Genomic DNA, 18372 nt, shown 5'->3' on the forward strand with positions numbered 1-18372 from the left:
CAATTTAAATATCGTTTCCCTATTTCGAGATTTACTCTTTCAATTTTGACCCATTTCTCTGTGGCTGAATCTCTAATAGGTTAATCCAAAGTTTTTGGATGCTTTTGCTATATTTCCATCAGCTTGAAACTGAGCTTCCATTACTTCATTGGCTTAGCTTAAGCAGGTGAAATATAAGTGATCCTGATGTGAAAATATTCAACTGTGTCTCATAGAAAATATGACTCCTTTCCAATATGAAAATGTGGGAGATACTAGAGGGATAACTATCGTGTTGATCTATGTAGTACTCACCTAGTTGTGCTTGCGAGGGTTGAGTTCTGGCTCTTTGGTCAGTATATCAGGGCTGGTGATGTACATGTTCTATTGTTCGAGCAAGGACTATGTTTAGACCATGACGCTCATGATTGCTGCAATTGCTGGACTGTGATGTAAACAGGAACCGTATTGTGTGTGTGTGTGTTCTCCCCTAGTTGTACTTGCCTAGTTGTGTGCGCATGTGTACTCACCTTGCAAAGATGTGTGTTTGTGTGTGTACTCACCTAGTTTTACTCATCGAGTTGTGTGTGCGAGTGTGTACTCACCTAGAATATATGTGCGTGTACTCACCTAGCATATGTGTGGGTACTCACCTAGTTGTGCTTGCAGCTTTGGCTCATTGGTCCCGCCTCTCAACCGTCAGTCTACTGGTATACAGATTCCCGAGCCTACTGGGCTCTATCATATCTGCATGTGAAACTACTGTGTACGGAGTCAGCCTCCACCACATCACATCCTAATGCCTTGAATTTACTAACCACTCTGACCCTGAAAACGTTCATTCAAATGTCTCTGTGGCTCATTTGCGTACTCAGATTCCATTTGTGTCCCCTTGTGCGTGTACCACCCATGTTAAATAATCCATCCTAAAATGAACAAATCCACAAGGGCCGTGACGAGGATTCGAACCTGCGTCCGGAAGCATCCCAGACACTGCCTTAATCGACTGAGCTACGACAAGGTAAAAGGTGTAAAAAGACAGGTGTCTGGGATGCTCCCGGACGCAGGTTCGAATCCTCGTCACGGCCCTTGTGGATTTGTTCATTTGATGTATCTCGTTAGTGTGATCGCTGTGTGTGAATCCATCCTAATCTACCCTGTCAATTCCCCTAAAAATTTAGAATGTGGTGATCATGTCTCCCCAAGCACTTCTCTCGTCTAGCTACGTCAGGTGCAGTTCACGAAGCCTTTCCTCTTAACTCAAGCCTCTTAGTTCTGGGACTAGCCTGGTGGCATACCTCTGAATTTTTTCCAGTTTCGTCTTTTGCTTGACAAGGTACGGGCTCCGTACTGGGGCTGCATACTTCAGGATTGGCCTTACATATGTGGTATACAAGGTTCTGAATGATTCTTTACACGGGTTTCTGAAAGCAGTTCTGATGTTAGCCAGCCTCGCCTAGGCCAGATAGATGCAGTCAACCCAACCATCTCTTTCTTGTAATATCTCTGTTGCTTGTTCATAGAAACTGAGTAAATTCGATACACAGGATCTTCCGGATCGAAAACCATACTGTCTGTCTGATATTATATAAGTTCTCTCCAGGTGTGTGTGTGTGTGTGTGTGTGTGTGTGTGTGTGTGTGTGTGTGTGTGTGTGTGTGTGTGTGTGTGTGTGTGTGTGTGTATGCGTGAGCACACTATAGCCACTCTCCCGACCTACCTCGCCGGATGTGCAGTTTTGCATCGATCTAATCCACGTCCAATTCACCATTATTCAATTGTTGCATTTTCCAGCTGTTGTGCAATCATTCCCTTTTCTTCATCCTGAATGAGAGATTGTTGGATTATTAAAAATGGGGCTGTCAATTACGCTAATGGTTATCTGAATTACTTGGCAAGGTTATTGATGCATCCTCTCACTGTGTACGGTTTCCAATTCCATCATAAAAATTGTGTATATTGAATTAGCCCACAGATTATAACGATACCTTAATAACCACTAAGAGCTTTAATAAATTTTTTTTTACAAATTATTATAATAGAAGATCATCATATATCTATAATGATATATTATTTATATACTGATGCGGTTAGGTTGCAATTTTGCTCTTTGCCACTTGTGTTAAAGAATATGTTGTGTCTGCTGGCGTTCAACCTGTTTATTTCACTGAGAAATATTATATCAAATAACCAGATTGACTTTCACTCTAACTGTTTGATGTTTCAGGTTATTCCTCCTACCAAGTTTTCCCGAAATTGCATCCTTCCCTTTTAAGATATTTCTCATTGGTAATATATATATATATATATGTATATATATATATATATATATATATATATATATATATATATATATATATATATAAATATATATATATATAAATATATATATATATATATATATAAATATATATATATATATATATATATATATATATATATATATATATATATATATATGCGATCAAGCCTGAATGGTCTCCAGTTATATATATATATATATATATATATATATATATATATATATATATATATATATATATATATATATATATATATATATATATATAACTGGAGACCATTCAGGCTTGATCAGTTGATATATATATATATATATATATATATATATATATATATATATATATATATATATATATATATATAACTGGAGACCATTCAGGCTTGATCAGTTGATATATATATATATATATATATATATATATATATATATATATATATATATATATATATATATATATATATATATATATATATATATCAATAAGTGATAATCTCGAGCTTGCAGTCCCCATCTGTCGCCTATGTCTTAGATACCTATTTACAGCTAGTTAATAATCATCAAGTGTAACAAAATATACCCGAACATATTGACCTTGTCGGGAATCGAACTCGGGACCTCTTGGTTTAGAGCTGACTGCGCTGAACAATTGTGTGTGTGCGTGTGTTCGTGCAAGTTTCCATTTAATTCAATACAATTTTCAGTTTGCACACAGGAAGGACCTCGAGATCCCGCCTGAGGGGAAGGAAGCGGAGGACAATGCATTAGTGAGGAGGTATAGGGCCAGAGGGAGAACAATCTCTGTATATATAAGGCAACACAGGCATACACACAGCACTGCTTCTGTGCCAGGTAAGTCCACTACGGGCTCACCATAGCTCGTGCTACTTGTTCTGTTCTGAGTAGCTTGTTCTGAGTAGAACAAGAACTGAGAACTTGTTCTAAGTAGCTGAATCTATAACAACAACAGTGTCCTCCTGCGTTTCCTACATAGACTCGCAAGGTAAGTAATTGAACTAGACTCTTCAAGCGTCTGTATAAACGGAATTCTTTATAATATCCATATGTTATTCACCAATCAAAATAATCAAGGTCGTTTTGATGTTGGTATTTTTTTCAAATTTTCTTATCATTTATTAGCTTCCATGGAAGTTAGGGGTTAACAAGATTATATGTATGTATATATATATATATATATATATATATATATATATATATATATATATATATATATATATATATATATATATGTCGTACCTAGTAGCCAGAACGCACTTCTCAGCCTACTATGCAAGGCCCGATTTGCCTAATAAGCCAAGTTTTCATGAATTATTTGTTTTTCGACTACCTAACCTACCTAACCTAACCTAACCTAACTTTTTCGGCTACCTAACCAAACCTAACCTATGAAGATAGGTTAGGTTAGGTTAGGTAGGGTTGGTTAGGTTCGGTCATATATCTACGTTAATTTTAACTCCAATAAAAAAAAATTGACCTCATACATAATGAAATGGGTAGCTTTATCATTTCATAAGAAAAAAATTAGAAAAAATATATTAATTCAGGAAAACTTGGCTTATTAGGCAAATCGGGCCTTGAATAGTAGGCCAAAAAGTGAGTTCTGGCTACTAGGTACGACATATATATATATATATATATATATATATATATCCTCGACCAGGCCTCCACCCCTAGGAAGCAGCCCGTGACAGCTGACTAACTCCCAGGTACTTATTTACTGCTATGTAACAGGGGCATTCCTGGTGAAAGAAACTTTGCCCATTTGTTTCTGCCTCGTGCGGGAATCGAACCCGCGCCACAGAATTACGAGTCCTGCGCTATCCACCAGGCTACGAGGCCCCATGAGGCTTGATCAAGGAATTGTTTGCTCTCCTGACTTTAGCAAGGTGTTGTGTACACCTTTGACGTAATCAAGGTCAGGGATTCAATGGTAATCAAGGTTGCATACACCTCATACTTCGTCAATGTGTTGCGTACACCCATGCCCTTGGGATTTTTTTGCTGCTGCTATAGACGACTGTGGACGTTTAATGGTGCATGTTGTAAGTAGAAATGACTATACTGTTGCATTTGCAAGGAATTACCAATGATGGGGATTTTCGCTCTGAATTATTGTATATAATACTAGACGAGGGGTTACCAAGCGTTTCCCGGGTCGACATGGTGTCCAGGTCCCCCCCACACACTCCCCCCATCTACCACACACTCCCCCATACCCCCATCTTCACCCTCACCCACCTTCTCTGTCTCCCACCATCACTGTAACCATTTTTCCTACACTATATCTCCATCACTGTACTTGTAACTATAAGGTTGCAAACAAAATGCAAATCTGCATCCTGAACCCTGGGTGTACGTGTTAATATAGGAAAACAAATATCTAAACAACTGTTAAAGTCTATGGACTCAGCCCTTCACATTTAACATCCACCGACTTTGAAGATAGAACATGGGAGCTTGGCCCCATGAAGGGGGGTGTGGCATGGAGCCCGACCCCCACCTCCTATAACTCTCCATATAATCACCGAAAGTCCAGGAAAGTTTAATGAAGCTAATACCAGGCGTGTGACCTCAAACCGTGGGCAGACAGACAAAAATATGAGGAGGGACCAAAGAGCTGAAGCTCAACCTCCTAAATCTATACAACATACAGTTGTATAGATTTAGGTTTCGGATATTACGGACTCCCTTAGCCTGGTTTCCTCTTCGTAAATTATCTTATTCGTTCTCATGTTTCTCATCTAGATGTTTGTAAATCGTTGTCTAGGAAGCCACTCATCTTTCCATCAATGCCTTGTGAATTTAATAAGCATTTAACATTAATACTCCTGAACTTTCCACTTGCCTGCAGGTCGGTGTTTGCTTCCCGATGGTCCATAGTGGTTACTTACCTGTCTTTGATCCTATCTCTTATTAAGCATCCTGTGCTTATATCTCTTCCATATAAACTATTGTGATATTTGCTAAGCGTTTCTCTTGATAATTCCCTCATATTGGCCTGAATCCTGACTTTTCTTTTACCAGATGAGAGTCGTAGTGTTGACACTGGTGTTTGGGCTCGCTGCCACCAGCTGTCAGGCTGCTCCGGAGGTAAGACTGTGGAAAATATATTGTTTTACTTTAACAGAAGGGAATAGATTGGTCAAGCAGTTGAAGCTGAGGTTGTTAAACAGTGCAGTGACCCAAGTAACAGAAGCACGAGAAATGCAGAAGCTGAAGAAGCTTCAGTATTAGTTGTGATGGAAGGAATAGTTACATTTGTAATTCAGTTTGTTGCTGTTGTTTTGTTGAAAGCTTAAACTTCGTCAGTATTTGAAGCCACAGAGGTAATGTAAGCAGCAGTAGCTAAAATAGTATCATCAGAGAGAGAGAGTGCTAAGATTAGGAACAGCATCAGTAGCAGCAGCAGGGACAGTGTCCAGAGCAGCAATAGCATCCGTCACAGCAGAAGAATCTTGAGAAATATTATTAACAGCATCAGCAGCGACCACAGCAGAAACAACAATAGAAACAGTTCTACTATCATTAGTAGTAGCACAGCAACCTTATGTTTGTGGAGTTAACACCATAGAACGGAGGGAAGAAATCGTGCCCAACAACTTAGGTTAGATGGTAGAGAGACGGTCTCGCGTCTTACAGGTCACTGTTCAATCCCCAATCGTCCAAGTGGTTGGGCACCATTCCTTCCTTCCGTCCTTCCCTAAATCCTTATCCTCATCCGTTCCAAGTGCTATATAGTCGTAATGGTTTAGTGTTTTCTCTTAATAATTGATAATTGATACCTTTCAATTTTCAGGAATATATGTAGCAAACAAACTTTCTCACCGACTTAAAAATATTCAAAGCCCAATGATATCCATAGATAACAATATAATACAAATAAATGCCTTAAAATAAGATTAGCCGATTATTGAATATTTTATTTCTATAGCAGTTTTGTCAATCTCTCTCAGGCGGATTTCTTCGGTGGGATGGACGAGCATCCTTCAGAGGTCGCACCTTATACCGTCATCAAAGATGCTGAGGTAAATCCCTTTGTCTTCAGTCTTGGGATACGAGTGAAGGAATCATGACTGGACGAGACAGTTTGCACTCAAAAGAATGAGTGACTGCGTATGTCTGAGTGCAGACCATGTCGTTGGTGAAAGTGCTTAGGGAAAAATGCAGCGTGAAAATTGTGATGCTCCAGGGAATTAAAGGCAACGAAATATTGCGGAATTGATGGCAAGATGAATATCAGCTGTGATTGGTTAGATTGGATATCTAGGTTTGAACGCTTCTGATTAGGGAAGATAGTCTTTCAGTCAGTTGGACTGAAAAAAAATATTCGTGGAAGCTATCAATTCTGAGTAATATGAATGCAAGAAAGTGATTACTCTGGAAAGCTACGTGAGCTGTGCAGGAGAATGGGAAAAGACATTTATGCTCTGCATAATGTTAACACTATCTTAAGCGTACCGTAATGCCCTGTTGGAAAGCTATATGTATAGGTAAGTAACTGCCAGGAAAGAATTTCCCTTAATAAGTCTCCCGTTCGAGCAAGGTTGCAACACTAACGAAGACTCATACAGTGTAGAAGGTTCTTTACCTTCATTCACTCAAGTGCATGATGGTTGCACTTAGGAAGACTCATATGCACTTGAGAACTGTGATTGTCTTTAAGAAAATTCGTATACGTGAGTATGGTGGTTGCAATTGGGAAAACTCATACCCTCATTGATGGTGGTTGCATTAAGAAAGTTTCCTTTCACAGAAATGGTGGTTAAACTTGGGAAAAAGTCATGCCCTTATTGATGGTGGTGGCATTAAGAAAGTTTAACTTTACTTGAAAATGGTGGTTGCACCTGAGAATTTTCACGTATTGAACATGTTTATTGTGCTAGGGGGGAATGAATAAAGACCAATAGTTCCAGAGTAATGAATGATATATCAGCGTTAAAGAAAAGGTTATCTGCTAGATATTTTTTACACGAAAAAACGAGAAATATGAACAGGGAAAAAACATTCACTTGTCCAACCTTCCATCAAAACTGTTTTAAATAGTTCAGGTATAATACATTTTATCACCGAGCCAAACACAGCCAGAAGGCAGGAGATGGGGCAAAAGCGGATGATGAAAGGAGTGTAGTGATGTTTACTGCCAATATCTCTACTGGAGTATACTGGTGGTAGAAGAAGGGAAGGGAGAAACGCTAGGAGAGATTAATGCATGAGAGAGAGAGAGAGAGAGAGAGAGAGAGAGAGAGAGAGAGAGACAAAGATAAGGGAGGGAACTGGGTAATTCCCTCTAACGGTGCAATTCACAAGTCGATATTTGTCTGTCAGAAAACTGGCGAGTATTAGGAGAGAGAGAGAGAGAGAGAGAGAGAGAGAGAGAGAGAGAGGGAGCAGGGTGTGTTGAAAACCCCTTTCACATTTTTTAAAACTATTAGATTCTAATAAACACAACTAAGTAAAGCGAGGAGCGAATCAACGTATGTTGACTTAACAGACATGGAGAAAAAGCTAATAAAAATAGCAACTACTAATTGGAAATAAATTGGTTACACTAATTGAACAGTAAATTTCTCAACATAAATGTAAATAAAAAATTATTTATATAAATATAAATAAATATTTATATTAATATAAATAAATGTATATTTAAGTAAATATAAGTAATATAACTATTTATGTAAATAAATATAAAGAAATATAAAGACACATAAGTAATGAAACATGAAATATATATATAATGCAAAATAAAATTACAATAAGAAATATAACAAATGTTAAATATTTTGCAAAACAAAAACAACAAAATATTAGGTCATGATATAAGCAAATGAGAATTTGGGCTACAAAAGAAAATGGTGCAGAAAGAGAATTATGGAGGGGGACTCGCTCACTTCTGCCGCGAAGCTCAGGCAAGTGAATGATAGGATCTATAATTGAAACTTTATATCCTGTTGCAGTACGAGGGGTAGTCGGGGTACATATTGGAGTAATATGTAGGGCAGTTGGAGTATATATTGGGGAAATATAGGGACAGTCATGGTATATTATTCAGGTAACATGTAGTGTAGTCGGCCTCAAAACTGTTGCAATATGTGGGACAGTCGAGGTACATATTGTAGCCATATGTGCGACAGTCGAGATACATATTGTAGCCATATGTGGGGCAGTTGCATTAAGGTACTGCCTTTCGATGGAATACGTCATGGTAGCGTTCGAACAGTCCCACACATATGGCTATGGGAACTAAACGAACACCCCCGCCATTAACAATGGGGAGACTCCGGATATCCCCACTCATTCCGATGGGGACAATACGGCCATACTTACCCTCGACTATGGGGATCATCCGGATTGCCTCCAGCTCGGCTATGAGGATCGTATATACAGTCCCACCCTCGGTTCGATCCTATGAGGATCGAACGAGCCACTATAGGGTATGAAAACTGTTCAGGCATTCCCACCCTTGGCAAAGGGGACCGTTCGCAAAGCTTCGTCTTTAGCTAGAGGGTCTTTGAAGAGCTCAAATGGTATCATATCCCCAGCAATCTCATGCCATTACATTTTAAGGATCATTCCATTATAATTTTTAAGAAAAAACACAAGGTTTATTTGGTATAAAACGAAGCTTTTGTTTGACAGAAATGGCAGACATTTGCGACTCTCAGCTGACCTCACAAAACACAGTCTACAGGAAATCCAAACCACGTGATGTTTGTATCACGTGGTTTCAAAAGGAATATTTTTTTTCAGGATCCCTACATGCTCAAATTTATGATTGCGACGTATTGTTGGAAAATGTAATTCTTATTGAACTTCACCTATGACACTAGAATGTAAACTAGTATACTGAGTCACTTTAGAAACGCCTCTAACAACAAAGTGATGACAGTTCGTTCATATAGTTAGTGTCTTCCCGATCGATCTGGTCTCCATCGCCTCTGTCGCCTAGGACGCGTCTTATAGACAGAAGGTTTACCCTATTTCTCATTTCTCAGTATATATATAATCACTGAGAGTTTACTTTAGTTCTAGACTATTTTCAATTCTAAAATATACTTTCTGGTCTTAATAGCCCCTTAAGGGTTCGAAGACCTCTAGCCCCATTCCAAACCACATCCTGGGAACAAGACGCAACACACACGAAAATGTGTTCATAATAATACAAAGAAAAGCGCAGGTTCTTATCATATTAAATTGGCAACGTACGTATTGGGTACGGGTAAAACGTTTTGAAATTTAGACAAAGTATGTGTGTATTGGAGCTGAACTTTAATCACTGAAAATATTTAACATTAGCAGTGTAATAACATTATGCCACGCACCCTAACGACCAATCTGTCTTGGTGTGTTCAGACGTACGAAGTGAGGGTGTACGAACAGACCAAGTGGGTGTGTTCGGAAGTCATCGTGGCGAAGCCTCACCCTAAGGACGCAATGAAGATGTTCTGGGCTCTCTACCACTACATCTCCGGCGAGAACTCTAAAGGTAAGTCTTTTAAATTAGCTTGAGTTCTGTGGTATATGAGCCGGCGGCTGAGCCGACAGAACACTGGTCGCGTGATCCTGTGGTCCCGGGTTCGATCCCAGGCGCCGGCGAGAAACAATGGGCAGAGTTTCTTTCACCCTGTTGCTCCTGTTATCTAGCAATAAATAGGTACCGGGGAGTTAGTCAGCTGTCACGGGCTGCTTCCTGGGGGTGGAGGCCGGGTCGAGGACCTGGCTGCGGGGACACTAAGCCCCGAAATCATCTCAAGATAACTATCTCCAGATATATGAGTGACAAAGTGGTCCACGCTGGGAAGTTTAATCAGATAGTGGTGGGGGGGGGGGTGAGGGAAGGACACATTGAGCTAGTTCCAATGTAGTCTCATTGTTATTTCAGTAGTTGCATGTGCAAGAATTCAAGTGAATTAAAAAAAACGTTTTCAGTCGTAAATCTTAATGCAAATCTTTTCAAAATTAGGTGTTAGAGTACTGCTTGAATAAATTATTTATGTAGACAATATAAGCACTGATTATTTCAATGCCAGGATTACCATAAGTAATCCCACCCATGGTAAAAGATTTTATTTTACTATGTCGTGGTACGGTTGACTAGAGCGCGTCTAGTAACACTCAGTGCATAGGTTCGAACCCTCATCATAGCTTTTGTCGATTTGTTCTTTGATATATATCCCGTTAATGTAATTTCTCTATTTTACGGACCTATTAGGTCGCAACCGGGTTCTTTCTGCGTAGTCGTAGAGTTTGGGTATCCGGCCCCAAGCTAGAAGTGGCTTTCAAGGGGTGAGCTCCGTAACGCAAGTAAATTAAAGGGGAAGGGAGACAAAGGCAAAAACTTAATAATATAATTGTCACCATCACCATAAATAATATATATCTTATCACACGGGGGAGGTATAAACACTATTATATACAACGTGGTCTTCCTCTGAAGACTCTGGACGTTCACGGTGCTCAACGATGCTAAGCCCTTGGTCCTCTTGTGTCCTCACGATGAATCCTTCGATTCTCTTGAGTCTACCCTGGCCACAGGCCAGCCAAATCACAGTTCCACTGGGGCACCGTCGTGGAGGCCATCAACCACAAATCCAGCCTGTAGCTGGCAGGTTCCAATCAGCAACGCTGCGTAGGCCACTCCACGACCGATACTAGGGTAGTGAGCCCTAGTCAGGAGCCTCGTGTGATCCCACAGATCACTCTCCTCACCACAACACCCCAGTGGTTATGCGTCTCCACCAGTCAGCCTCGGGTACGACAATCCCTCAACTGCCACGTCACAGGCAGGCTATCACCACAGTGTTCATCCGGGGGGGGGGGGGAGGTGGGTGACTCACAGCTGCTGCAGCAAACACGTGGAGACTCTTCGACTGCCTTGGGTAGACTGATCTAACGTTATTTACAGCAGTCCCAGGTCGACTGTGTAATCAGACACGTCATCAGTAATAGGGACACTCTAGGGCACCTTACTTACAGGCTTAGACACGAACGCCCACCTATCCACTCCATAGATGGCCTTGCTGTCTAAGCGTCACCTCACCAGAGGTCAGAAGCGGCTGTGTTATGAGCAGATCAGGACGGGAAACTAGCCCTTGTGGCCAGTATATCTCGTCCTCACTAGGTGGCGTCGTCCATTTGGAGGGGGTTTCAGGAGCTGACCCACAGATGGCGCGGTCGTCACTGCTCCGTGCTCGGACGCTGGGCTTGGGTTCGTAACACTGTGTGCTATAAGTATTGTTGTGTTGCATGGACAAGGTCAACATTAGCAACATTAAGAAATACTTTTGATCCCTAACATAATCTGAATGCTAAGCGGTGATTCTGATCCTTAAACATAGATTAGGTTCACTAACATTAACCTTACATGAATATGCACCGAGTTTATATTGGGTTTGATTCATCATTATCGTCCCTAATCTTGGTATCCACACCTCGCCAGGCCTGGAGATGAATATGACAGCTCCGGTGACCTTACTGGACGAGGAGTATGAGGGTAGCCAGAAGAGGTGCCAGACCTGCTTCTACCTCCCGGCCGCCCATCAACAAGACCCGCCCATGCCCTCAGACCAGAGTGTTTACATCGAAGATCGCCCTCGGCTTAGACTCGCTGCTCGGTGAGGGAGCCCCCTATAATTATAATTATATATATTATTACAGTATTACAGTAAGTACAGTCCCTATACTTCTTACTTGAGACTTATTGGGGGAATGTTTACCTTGAATAACAACCTAATTGCTTTCGTAGGCTTCTTTCGTGAGCTACGAAGCCTCTCCTCCCTGTTGGTCGTGATCACAGGCACTAACCTATCCTCACGAATAGTACATCGTATTCTGACTATAAATCCCCAAAGGGCAAAATATGACGTACTGTAAATCAATAGTGGTTCGGAAAATTGATGGTTTGTTATGTTGTCCATTCGTGGGTCCTTGGTAAGGTTAGATTCCGGCAATTTAATACGTCATTTTGGCGGCGTTGTGAGAACTCGAGGATCAGATGGACAGCTAACCTCGTTCCACCCGTCACACACACTTACAAGGGCATAATCAACTTTTTGTCAACATGCAACACTTTTCTCATAAGAAGTCAAAACGGAGCTCTAGTCTTTCATTGTTATCACATTATTGCGAGTAATTATGTCCCATTAACAGATAGCATTTAATCTGGATATTCAATATTACCCCATTAATGCTGGTGGCTGTTGCTGACAGCCAACGCCCCCCCTTGATTGATAGTATCCTCTCCTGACAGCCAAATCCCTCCCGTTAATTGACAGTATCCTGCTATGATTTCCAACGCCATCCCTATATTGACAGTATCTTTCCATGACAGCCAACACCACTCCTTGATTGACAGTATCCTGCCATGACAGCCAACACCACTCCTTGATTGACAGTATCCTGAAATGACAGCCAACACCACTCCTTGATTGACAGTATCCTGCCATGACAGCCAACACCTCCCTTTGATTGACAGTACGTTCCCTGACAGCCAACTCCCCCTCATCCCAATGACTGACTGCTTATAACCATCACTCTAAGCACATGGTAGGCCTAACTAGGCCCATGACAGCCACTTACAGTTAACGAGATGTGTTCAACAGGACCTTCGGAGGCCTGGTGATGACGCTGAGCGAGTGGGAGGCAGAGAGGAAGAAGCTTATAGCCGACCTGCAGAAGCATGGAGAGGAAACTGTAGACACTTCACGTCACTATGGGTGAGAGTGAGGGGTTGAGAGTGAGGGGGATGAGAGTGAGAGGCTGAGAGTGATGGGTGAGAATGAAGGAGTAAGGAAGTGAGTGTGTGAGGCGAGTGAGTGTTAAAAACTAATACAAATATACCCATTCGCTCTACTAATTAACAAATAAGTTTGGAATGACAATTTAATTGCAGAATTTGCTGAAGCTGGAATGGGAATATTTGAGTTCAGTTCTTTCATTTTTGACAGTGCCATGTACGATCCTCCGATGAAGAAGCTCAACAGACGAAACGAGGTCTGGTACGTCTTTACGAGGGGGTAACTCCAGCTTCCGGATGACCTCTGACCAGTTTACGCTTCTGTCTTCTCGCAATGCTGCGCTCTCACGCGCACACACACACACACACACACACACACACACACACACACACACACACACACACACACACACACACACACACACACACACACATTGGCCTATTCAGGTACAGAAAACTGTAACACATGTAAACCTCGCCAACATTTCTGTAATCTTGTTCATTGCAAACTACAGCACCATAAGGAAACTCATAGTCTACTTAATTGGTAATTTTAGATCACAAAACCGAAATTTCAAAATAAAGTTTTAGCAAAGAGTTTACATACATGATTGCCCTTAATTGCTGATATATTAACGTAACTCTTGTAGCACTTCAGTGAGAGATAAAGATAAATGGGAAGAATTTTACTGATAAAATTCCAGTCCCTAGTCCAAAACATTTATATTACTCTTTATACTGAAAATGTTTATAAATCCCACAAAAAGAAGAGGCAGTTGGAGATAATCAATTATTGATTAGTGCAATCGCTCTTAATTACAGCACAAATGCATTAAGCAGCATTGTCTAATATGTAAAAGAATTTTCTAAAGGCCTTTTGTCGTTTAACCACCACATATCGAATGTGATTTTGCACCTGATATTGCAAATAATTTTCACCGACTATTATACAATCGATTAACAACGATACATCAGCTATTGTATAACAGGCGAACCGTAGAGACAGCAACTGTGTCTCATAGCTGCAAATATACTGGGAAGTATCTCTCGTCTTATCTGCAGATTATGGAACAGCTAATCTGTTCCCTCGTTGATTGTAGGGGGACTGAACTACTTGCTTTCTTTCTTTTGTGTTTCATAAACCTCAGTCAAGGTTCCCAATGGCAGGCATACTGTTGTGTGGTGACACAGTCGTCTGTACTGTTGCCTTTCCTCCTGTTGTGGGGCGTCTGTTCTGTTGCTTTTCCTCCTGTTGTGGGACGTCTGTACTGTTGCCTTTCTTCCTGTTGTGGGACGTCTGCACTGTTGCCTTTCTTCCTGTTGTGGGGCGTCTGTACTGTTGCTTTTCCTCCTGTTGTAGGGTGTCTGTACTGTTGCCTTTCTTTCTGTTGTGGGGCGTCTGTTCTGTTCCCTTTCTTCCTGTTGTGGGGCGTCTGTACTGTTGCCTTTCTTCCTGTTGTGGAGCGTCTGTTCTGTTCCCTTTCTTCCTGTTGTGGGGCGTCTGTACTGTTGCCTTTCTTCCTGTTGTGGGGCGTCTGTTCTGTTGCTTTCCCTCCCGTTGTGTCGTCTGTTCTGTTGCCTTCTCCCGTTCAGTCTCTTCTGTCCTGTTACTGTTCTTACTGTTGTAGGTCGTCTAAATTCTCCCCTTCCGTTCCTTCAGAGTCGACGTCTCAGCATATCCCGCAAATCGGGTATTCTACCCTGGCGCTCACACCTGCGCTTAATATTAAAAATTTCAGTAAAGTCAACAGTTTGTAGCGCGGACTGAACACACAGGAATGGTCGGGCGTGTATGAGTTTCCCAGGGAGAAGCCCCCCACAAAGGCTTCACACTTCTCAGGAACTCATTTAGAAGTTAATATGCAAAGTCAACCGTCCATTTAACTCGCCGTTGGGAGAACAGTGATCCTCATGTTAGGATCATGACTACCAAAAGGGATTTTAATATTTCTCGTAGCTGAGGTGGCTACGTATTCACTCGCATTCCGGAATCCTGGGTTTGATTTCATGCCAGGATTGAAATGGTTAGGGAACGTTTCCATACACCTTTACTGTTGACTTAGCAATAAGTAGGTACCAGGGAGTTAGTCAACTGCTGTGGGGTTCAATCCTGGGGAGGGTCAGTAGTTCAACCATGCGGTAACCTCGACACAAGCCTTAATTATATATATATATATATATATATATATATATATATATATATATATATATATATATATATATATATATATATATATATATATATATATATACAGGCTTGCTATCTCTGATAATTAATTAGTAACAATGGAATTGTCACCGTAGATACTAAGACATTTTTAGGTATATATGTCTCTAGATTAAAACAGAACGTGGTATTACAATTCTACACTGATATAATAAGAAGAAATAGATATTCCCTGCCTCATCTTCGCAAAAGGGCAATAATTTAAAGGTATTTAAGTTTTTTTAGATAGCTTTTAACTATTGATCAATAGTTTCAGACATCGTAAATATAAATAATAGAAAGATGGATCTTATGGCTCTGAATTCAACATGGCGCTAATGTGCATAATTATTATTGTCTGTATTTTTCGTGGTCAACGCAGTGGTTGAAATGAGGTTAAAATCAGGTGGCGTTATTTTAGCTGTTAAGAAGAATACGTGGGGGTTATTTTAGCTGTTATCTAGCCAAGGAAGAGGTATTATCCAATGTTATCTAGAGTATGCAGTGTGACGTAAGCCAGGTAATCTAGATTAAGCAATGTTACATAACTTCAATTATTGACTTGGCAGCGTTACCTAAGCTAGATAATCTAGGTTAGACTGTTACTTAAGCTAGATAATCTAGGTTAAACTGTTACTTAAGCTAGATAATCTAGGTTAAACTGTTACTTAAGCTAGATAATCTAGGTTAAACTGTTAATTAAGCTAGATATTCTAGGTTTGGGACTGTTACTTAAGCTAGATCATCTATATTAGGTAGTGTTACTTAAGTTAGATAATCTAGATTAGACAGGGAAATGAATAACATCAATTAATAACTTCTCAAAACATTTAGAAAATTGTTTCTCTTGTGATCAATTTTGCACATCTTGTTCTTTGCTTTAAAATATTTACCAATAACTTATAATTGTCGACAAATTTAGTTTATTTAAATAAACATCGATCAGGTGTCGTGGTACAGTTGATGAAGTCAATGGTCCTGAGGGAGTAAATGAAGTCAGTAGTCATGTAGCAGTAAGTGAAGTCGGGGGTTATGAAGCAGTTTGTGAAGGCTTTAACATCCTTTTTCTAAACTTGGTTATTACAGGCTATGTCCAAAAACCTATATATTTTGTATAATTCCCACAATAACTTTAGATTCCGTGACCATATAAGCTCATTTTATTCGTCAATTATTTGTTTACCATTAAGTCTATAATGGTCGCAAAGTTAACTAATGCACCATTTGATATATCTTTGAATATTATTTCAAATTACAAACTTTTTCTTCGAAAATTTCTATAAGAAGCAGCGATACCACTCCAGAAAATTAAAGGTGTGTTGTGTGTTGAAAATATTGATAACTTTGAGTGTTCGTCGTCTCCTTTGATGTTTGGGTAGTAACTAGGAATATGTTATCTTGTCACTCTTTGTCATGAGTTTTTGTGACATCCTGAAACAGGCTGACATATGTGTCACACCCAGATACAGGCTGACATATATGTCACACCCAGACACATATTATGTGCCCCACCCAACTTGTCACGTGTGTCATACGGTAAAAGAGCTGAACACATTATAGCAATTCCCATCTAGTTACAAGGTATCCTTCGCTACCAGCAATGATAAATCTATTAATATTTCTTTGATGTAGGGGCTTACGGCCAGCAAGCAAGATGATTAGCTGAAAGTAACTTCGTTTTCCAACCAATCAGTTCGTCTTTGTAGTAACAATTACAGCTGAAATAATCTCCTGAATTCAGGAATTGAACTTCCTCCTTTACCCACTGTGATTTAGAATCAATAAAGATGCTTAGGAAAAGACTCAATCTCCATCCAACAGATTAAGAAGATATTATTTTTATTGGTTTGAGTACTTCGGAATTATGTTATAAATTGAGTTCTCGATGGAACATTGTCAATTCAATAGAATTGTCAGCAATGTTCTGTGGAACAATAAACTATTGACTTGTTCTACAGAATATTAAAATATAGTTGTTAATACAATAATGATAAAAGGAACAACAATAGATGAAAGACAGAACAAAATATAGATAAGCAAATAATGTAAACTGTAAATAAAATGATTAACAGAAAAATAAACAAGAAAACAATAACCATAATGCCTAGAGGCATTATATCTTTCTCAAAATATCATGAGGTTATTTGCCAATACTTATTCCAATGAGGACATATCACCCTGAACTAAGCACAGCGATCTCAATTTAAAATCCACGTATGCGGCTTTTTCGAGTACGATTTGCACATTTGCTTGTAATATCAACACATACGGAAAAAACAGGTTGGAAAACGATCGTAAATTAGAACATCCAAAAAAATGGCCGCATCTGAACGTTTAATTATATGCAGTAGTCGACGTACATTAAATTATATGAGAGCGCACGAGAGAGAGAGAGAGAGAGAGAGAGAGAGAGAGAGAGAGAGAGAGAGAGAGAGAGAGAGGGAGAGAGAGAGAGAGAGGAAGAGAGAGATGGGACTAGAATTTTATCAGCAATTTCTGAGTTGAAAGAGAAACACAAAATAATAATCCAAACGATGTGTTGGCTCCATCTGATAGTTCCAACCCACAAACGGGTATTATGGAATAGAGTTAAACCTGGTCAGTATCGTCAACGAAAATCCCCAACGATAGAAGAGTGAAAAGCTTCAAGCTCATGTACTAATTCTTCCGAAATATAACCCAAAAAAGTCTGCCCAATTCGTAAAAATAATCTCATTCAATTAAGTGTTTTTACCTTTTTTTATTATTCAGCAGTTCACACGGGCGGCCAGAAGCATCGAACATTTGCCAGATGTCTGGAACAGAAATGCCACTGGTAGGTCCCTAACCCTCCCTACCCGACCCTAGGGGCTGACTGAGAGTTAGGGCCACACAGGTGAGGGCTGAGGGGCCATTATAGTATTGGAATTGAACTGTGGAGTTTCCTGCCCTCATAGAAGAAGTGGGTTATTGTTTTTGTGTTGTTTGGGATATGGTACCGGGTGGCTGGTTATGGAGATACATGAACAGGAGCTTCAGGATAATCCCAGTGGCCTTAATAATTAGTAATTTCAAGGACAACTTATTTACATTGATTATATATCAAGTTCAACAACTATGATTTAGAATATGCAAATTTCATATCGCAACTAAACAG

The 18372-nt window shown here is 40.0% G+C and overlaps 1 protein-coding gene across 1 annotated transcript; it reads left to right on the plus strand.

Moving 5' to 3' along the window:
• Nucleotides 1–3105: 3105 nt before the first annotated feature.
• LOC123774307 (heme-binding protein 1) lies at nucleotides 3106–13628 on the plus strand. The gene is made up of 7 exons (XM_045768459.2): nucleotides 3106–3280; nucleotides 5323–5388; nucleotides 6252–6323; nucleotides 9649–9781; nucleotides 11735–11909; nucleotides 12897–13010; nucleotides 13242–13628. The coding sequence occupies exons 2-7, from the start codon at nucleotides 5323–5325 to the stop codon at nucleotides 13312–13314; spliced, it is 633 nt and encodes a 210-aa protein (XP_045624415.1). The 5' UTR covers nucleotides 3106–3280; the 3' UTR covers nucleotides 13315–13628.
• Nucleotides 13629–18372: the final 4744 nt, after the last annotated feature.

The sequence above is a fragment of the Procambarus clarkii genome, chromosome 61, assembly GCF_040958095.1.
Source record: "Procambarus clarkii isolate CNS0578487 chromosome 61, FALCON_Pclarkii_2.0, whole genome shotgun sequence".
In the NCBI taxonomy this organism is placed as follows: domain Eukaryota; kingdom Metazoa; phylum Arthropoda; class Malacostraca; order Decapoda; family Cambaridae; genus Procambarus; species Procambarus clarkii.

Coding starts and splice junctions, on each gene's coding strand:
- LOC123774307 (XM_045768459.2), top strand. CDS start 5,323: ATGAGAGTCGTAGTGTTGACACTGGTGTTTGGGCTCGCTGCCACCAGC. Junction 6,324..9,648: donor CCGTCATCAAAGATGCTGAG/GTAAATCCCTTT, acceptor TGGTGTGTTCAG/ACGTACGAAGTGAGGGTGTA. Junction 9,782..11,734: donor CTCCGGCGAGAACTCTAAAG/GTAAGTCTTTTA, acceptor ACACCTCGCCAG/GCCTGGAGATGAATATGACA.